At 61.1% G+C, this 5,449-nt stretch overlaps 1 protein-coding gene across 1 annotated transcript; it reads right to left on the bottom strand.

Moving 5' to 3' along the window:
- Window positions 1-909: 909 nt before the first annotated feature.
- On the bottom strand, window positions 910-4,252 carry LOC100501821 (uncharacterized). Its single transcript, NM_001357725.1, has one exon. The coding sequence runs from the start codon at window positions 3,875-3,877 to the stop codon at window positions 1,202-1,204; it is 2,676 nt and encodes an 891-aa protein (NP_001344654.1). The 5' UTR covers window positions 3,878-4,252; the 3' UTR covers window positions 910-1,201.
- Window positions 4,253-5,449: the final 1,197 nt, after the last annotated feature.

A 5,449-nucleotide genomic window follows, 5' to 3' on the forward strand; every position in this document is an offset into this window, starting at 1 on the left:
CATCATTGCTCGCACGTATCAAGGAAGCAGCCGCCGCATATCAATACTATGCGGGCTGCAGATATGCTCAGGCGACACTTGCATTAGTTACTTCTAGAATGTTTTCCTTCCATTATGCTCCTGGGTCCACATGTTGGGGCTCAGCATCCTTGTATGTGCATCCCTTGAGCTATAAAAGGGAAGGCACACAATGTTACAAGACAGGTTCACAACACCCTCAGACCCACACACAAGTTCTCTAGGCTCAAGCTTAAGTGCTCAGACACTCAATACAACAAACAGTGGAGTAAGGTTTTACGCTCCGGCGGCCTGAACCACTCTAAACTCTCGTGTCCTCGTGTGTTATTCCCGTATCCACTCATCAGGCAAACCGCTAAGGCCCCCTGCTCATCTTAGGATTTAGGGCGGGTGCATTCCGCCACCCGGCCGGAGAATTTCCTCTCCGACAATGTACAAGATAAAATGTGAATTGTATTGATTGTAGGTTCGATTGTTGTTTTTCAAATCGACAGTATTCCTCTATATTTATAGAGAGGGGCTGAACCCGTTACAAACCAATCTCCCAGGTTAATTCCACGAATTTAGCTAACAACCATAACAAGAAACTCGGAATCTTAATTGGCTCTGCGCGCGTGGACCGTCCACGCTACAGCCGGCCGCAGACCGTTCGAACGACAGGTTGTTCGGCCTCGAAGCCGGACCGTCCGCTTGCTCAATTTGGTACTCAATAGTCTGTTGAAGTGAGGAAAGAATAAGGGACTATTTGCAAGCAACGTGTTTTTTTAAGACACCTGTTATTTCAAACATTATAAGTTGCGCTAGAGATTCGAATGTTCAGATCTGAAACGAGTTGAAAAGTGGACCTGCAAAAACCTTTGCGTACAACATCAAGGGCTGATTTGGTGATCGGGGATCCCCAGGGAAAAAAATCCTCTTGCTATTTAAATTAAATTGAAAATGGATTCCTCCCCATGAATCCCTAGGATCCCTAGTCACCAAATTAGCCCCCAACGGATTTCAGCTTCTCCACCATCCATTCCAATGGAAAAGCCAATCCACCAAAAGGAATGCAACAAAATCGTGGTGATTTGGATCTCGTAGATACAAAGATAAATTCCTTTGTTCTACCACCAGAACAAAATCAAGAATGGATTCGTCGGAGTACACTCTAAGCTAGAAAGTATCCCGTGTCCATTCTTCGCTATCTCGGCCCGGAGAGCTGAGATGACGACAGGTACGACGGCCACCCGCTCATCGTCGTTGACGTCGTCGTCGTCCCTGACCGGTCCATGGGGGACGCCATATGCTTCAGATTCATGTCGCTACCTCCGCCGTCCGCTGGCCCAGAAAACCCCCGGCCGTACAGTCGGAGGAACCCAAGCGACTGCACCTTTGGCTCCCACAGCGCTATGGTGCCCTCCAGCATGCCGACCACGACCGCCATGCTCGGCCGCAGGTGTGGGTCCTCGTGGAGGCAGCACAGCGCCACCTTCACCACCCTCTCCACTTCCTCGGCGGCCACCCGCCCCTGTAGCCGAGAGTCAGCCAGCTCCGCGTACTGCCCGGCCTCGTGCCCCTCCAGGGCGGCGAGCGGGAAATAGTCGCTCTTCGCGCCGCGCGACGAGCTGCCCGCTGTCCCGTTCGAGGAATTGGAGGCCTCGCCGCCGCCGTCGCTTACGTGCTCGCTGCGGTTCTTGCGGCCGCGCACCAGCTCCAGGAGCACCATTCCGAAGCTGTACACGTCGGTGCGGTCGGTGATGGCCGCGTTGCTGAGCCACTCCGGCGCGAGGTACCCGCGGGTGCCCCTCATCGTCGTGAAGAGGCCGGACTGCTCCGGCGTGAGGAATTTCGCGAGCCCGAAGTCGGCGATCTTCACCTGGCCGCCGTCCGCGAGCAGGATGTTCTCCGGCTTGACGTCGCAGTGGATGATCCTCTGGTCGCAGCCGAAGTGGAGGTACGCCAGCCCCCTCGCCGCCCCGACGGCGACGTCCATCCGCTCCTTCCACTCCAGCAGAGGGCCGGTCGGCCGGAACAGCGACCTGTCGAGGGAGCCGCGGTTCATGTACTCGTACACGAGGAGGCGGCGCTGGCCCTCGGTGCAGAAGCCGCGGAGGCGGACGAGGTTGATGTGGTGGATGTTGCCAATGACGGCGATCTCGGTGCAGAACTCGCGCTTGCCCTGCATCCCGACGCCTTCGATCTTCTTCACGGCCACCTGCGAGCCGTTCGGGAGTTCGCCCTTGTACACGGCGCCGAACCCGCCGGCGCCGATCTTGATGCGGTAGCTGTTGGTCATGTCCTCGATCTCTTCGTGCGTGAACCTTGTCGGGAGGCCAGGGATGACGATGTCGTCGTCCTGATCGTCAATATCCCGCACCAGGTGCGCTGAATCCGACGGCGAGCGCTGCCGCCGGAGCTGCTGATCCCTGGAGCGCGACGAACGCCCCGCATCCTTACGCCACGCCCTGATCACGGTGGCGCTGACGACGACGATGAGCACAAACACGACGATTGTTGGGAGGAGGATGGCAATGAGGGTGCTGTTTGAGGACGAACTGTTGGATGGTCTCGATAGCTGCGAGCTCAGCACCTTGATGTAGCCGAGCTTGTCGGAGCCTTTGGTGGAGTCAGCGTTCATGAAGGAGCCGAGCTCGTGCTTCACCAAGTAGCAGGACAAGGACGAGTCGTCGTAGAAGTAACCGCGGCAGGAACAGTTGCTGGTACAGAGAGCCTGGCATGAAGAAACGTTGCCGCCGGACACGGTCGGTGGCGCCAGCTTGTTAGCGAAGTACGCGACGCCACTGCCAAAGCTGAGGTACGAGACCGGCGAGCTGTTATTCCCGCTGCCGCCGCCGCCGCCGCCGCATGAGGAGACGGACAGCGGGGTGGAGCCGTCAGACGGCGTGCAACCAGCGTCGTGCGACGCCGCGAACAAGGGCGGGCAAGTGCAGCCCTTGGGCGTGCAGAGCCCGAGCGCGCCACAGGAGAGGGGCAGAGCGCACGCATCGCTCGGCGCCACGAAGCCACCGTCCATCGGCGACTTAGACGAGTTCGCCGACGCGAAGCTCTGGATCTGCAGCTTCCCGTCATATCCTAGCCTAACAACTCGCAGCTCGGCTGCAGGCAACGAGAGCTGGATGACGACCCCGCCGTCCGCCGCGAGCAGGTACAGCCCGGTGCCGTTGACGGCCATGTACGCGACGGTGCCGCTTCGTTCCACGGTCGAGCTGGCGTCGTTCGAGAGCCGCCAGTACATGGAGCCCATCCACGTGAGCACCGCGTCGGCCGCCGTCACGTCGAGCCGGTACGCCCCCTCGGAGAAGTCGGAGCCCGACGCGGCGGACGCGAGGAACGCCCCCGCGGGGAGCCGCTGCGACGACAGGAGCGAGTCGGTAGGCCGGTCGAAGGACTGCCACAGCGTGGCGTTCCTCGCGTCCAGCAGCGAGAGGTTGCCGTGGTCGTCGAGGCGGAGCGCAGCCACTGGCTCCCCGAACGGCGGCGTGGACCAGATGGTGGTGCCGTTGGGGTCCTCGGCGGAGATCCCGCTGGCCGTGAGCTGCAGCGGGGCGGCGCGGTCGGTGATGGGCGCGGCGCGGTTGGCGACCCAGACGCAGGTCTTGGACGGCGCGTGGAGCACGGCGAGGTAGAACCGCTCCTGCTGCTGCCCCGGGTTGTAGACCACGGCGTGGAACGCGCCGCTCCGCGACGCGAGGAACGCGCCGTAGGTGTCGATGAAGAGCAGGTACGACGCCGTGAAGCCCGGGGCGAGGAGCTCCGTGGCGACCCTGCCGCCGCGCGCCGGGGTCGGGGCGGCGGCGCCGAGGAGGAGGAGGAGGAAGAGGAGCAGGACGGCGGCGAGGGGGAGACGCGTCGGCATCGGTGCGGCCGTGGGTCGGCGGCGCGCTCATGGCATTGGCTCGGCGGGCGGGGAGGCGTGATGCGTGGCGGAGGCAGAGGCAGAGGCATGGCCGACCGCGACCGGGGGAGGTTGTGTTCGTGGCCCTGGAGTTGACTCGAGCGCCATTGGCCGCGCTGGGATCTGGGGGCGGGGCGCTGGTGGTGGTGCAGTGGAGAGAAGAAAGAAATAGTAATAACAATGCAACGCGACGACGACTTGCGGCTGGTGATGGATGGCGTGCCGGTGTGCACCGTGCACCTGCCGCCGTCTGTTTCGTCTCCGCGTTCAGCTGAATATTATTGTTTTGCGCGGGACGGCGGTGCCTGCCGCCAGCAACGGGTGAGTTTGAATGCCTGCCGCCAGCAACGGAGTTTTCTCTTCTTCTTTTTTATGGTAGCTTGGTGCCCTACCAGGAGTAGGGATGGCAATTGGACCCGTGGGTATGGATACCCACGGGTTTCGTACCCGGTGGACATGGATACGGGTTTGAAATCTTACCCGTGGATACTATCGGGTCGGGTACCCGAAATACGTCGGGTAGGGTACGAATAATATGTTTTATCCATGGATATCCACTGGATACCCGAATTGTGATTTGTGGCCCATGAAGCAAAGAAAAGAAGCCCAACTGCCCAAAGGCTAAATCAGCAACCGGCTAAGCTAACCCTAAATTCCCTAACTCCCTTCCGGCCTTCCCTTCCCGAGCTCCCATCCCGGCCGCCCAGGCGCTCATCCCAGCCGCCAGACCCAGGAGGCAGGACCCCAGCGCAGCAGCGCCCCACGCTAGTCGCCACATCCCCGCGCCCCCGCCCAGCAGCCAGTCCCCGGCGGCGGCCAGGCCACATCCCCGCCCAGCAGCCACTCCCAGGCGGCGGCCGCCGGCCAGGCCACATCCCCGCGCGTGCTACGCCTGTGGCCTGCGTGGCTGCGACCTGCGACGAGGAGCCTCGCGCGAGCTACGCCTGCGGCCTGCGACGAGCCCCGAGCGGTCGAGCTGCGCCTGCGTGGCTGCGACCGGTGACCGTCCCCAAGCTGCGACTGCGACTGCGACTGTGACTGGCGACCGTCTCCAACCTGCGACGTCCCCGAGCCCTAGGCCCGACCGGCGTCCCCGAGCTGTGCCTGCGCCGTCCCCAACCTCAGGTACTCAGTAGGCATGAAGATTTATATTTTACAGTACCATATCCACCGGATACCCGATACCCGACGGATACCCGGTGGGTATGGGTACGGGTCCATTTTTTTACCCGATTGACTTGGTGGGTATGGATATTTGTATAAGGGTCGGGTATGATATCGGGTCGGGTATTATCAGACCCGAACACAACCCGACCCGCTGCCATCCCTAACCAGGAGCCAGCAGCACATTGCGTCCAATGATGCTCATGCTCACACGGAGGGAGCCACGATGGATTCCTGATTCTTGCTGCATCTCCTATTCTCCTCTACTCCTTCCGGCCACGGCCACGGCCACTGCCCACCCACACCCCTACCAGATCTCGCGGAGCTCACATGCCACATGACGCGCCCCCGGGCCGGGCGGTTCGTAAT

The sequence above is a fragment of the Zea mays genome, chromosome 5, assembly GCF_902167145.1.
Source record: "Zea mays cultivar B73 chromosome 5, Zm-B73-REFERENCE-NAM-5.0, whole genome shotgun sequence".
Classification (NCBI taxonomy): domain Eukaryota; kingdom Viridiplantae; phylum Streptophyta; class Magnoliopsida; order Poales; family Poaceae; genus Zea; species Zea mays.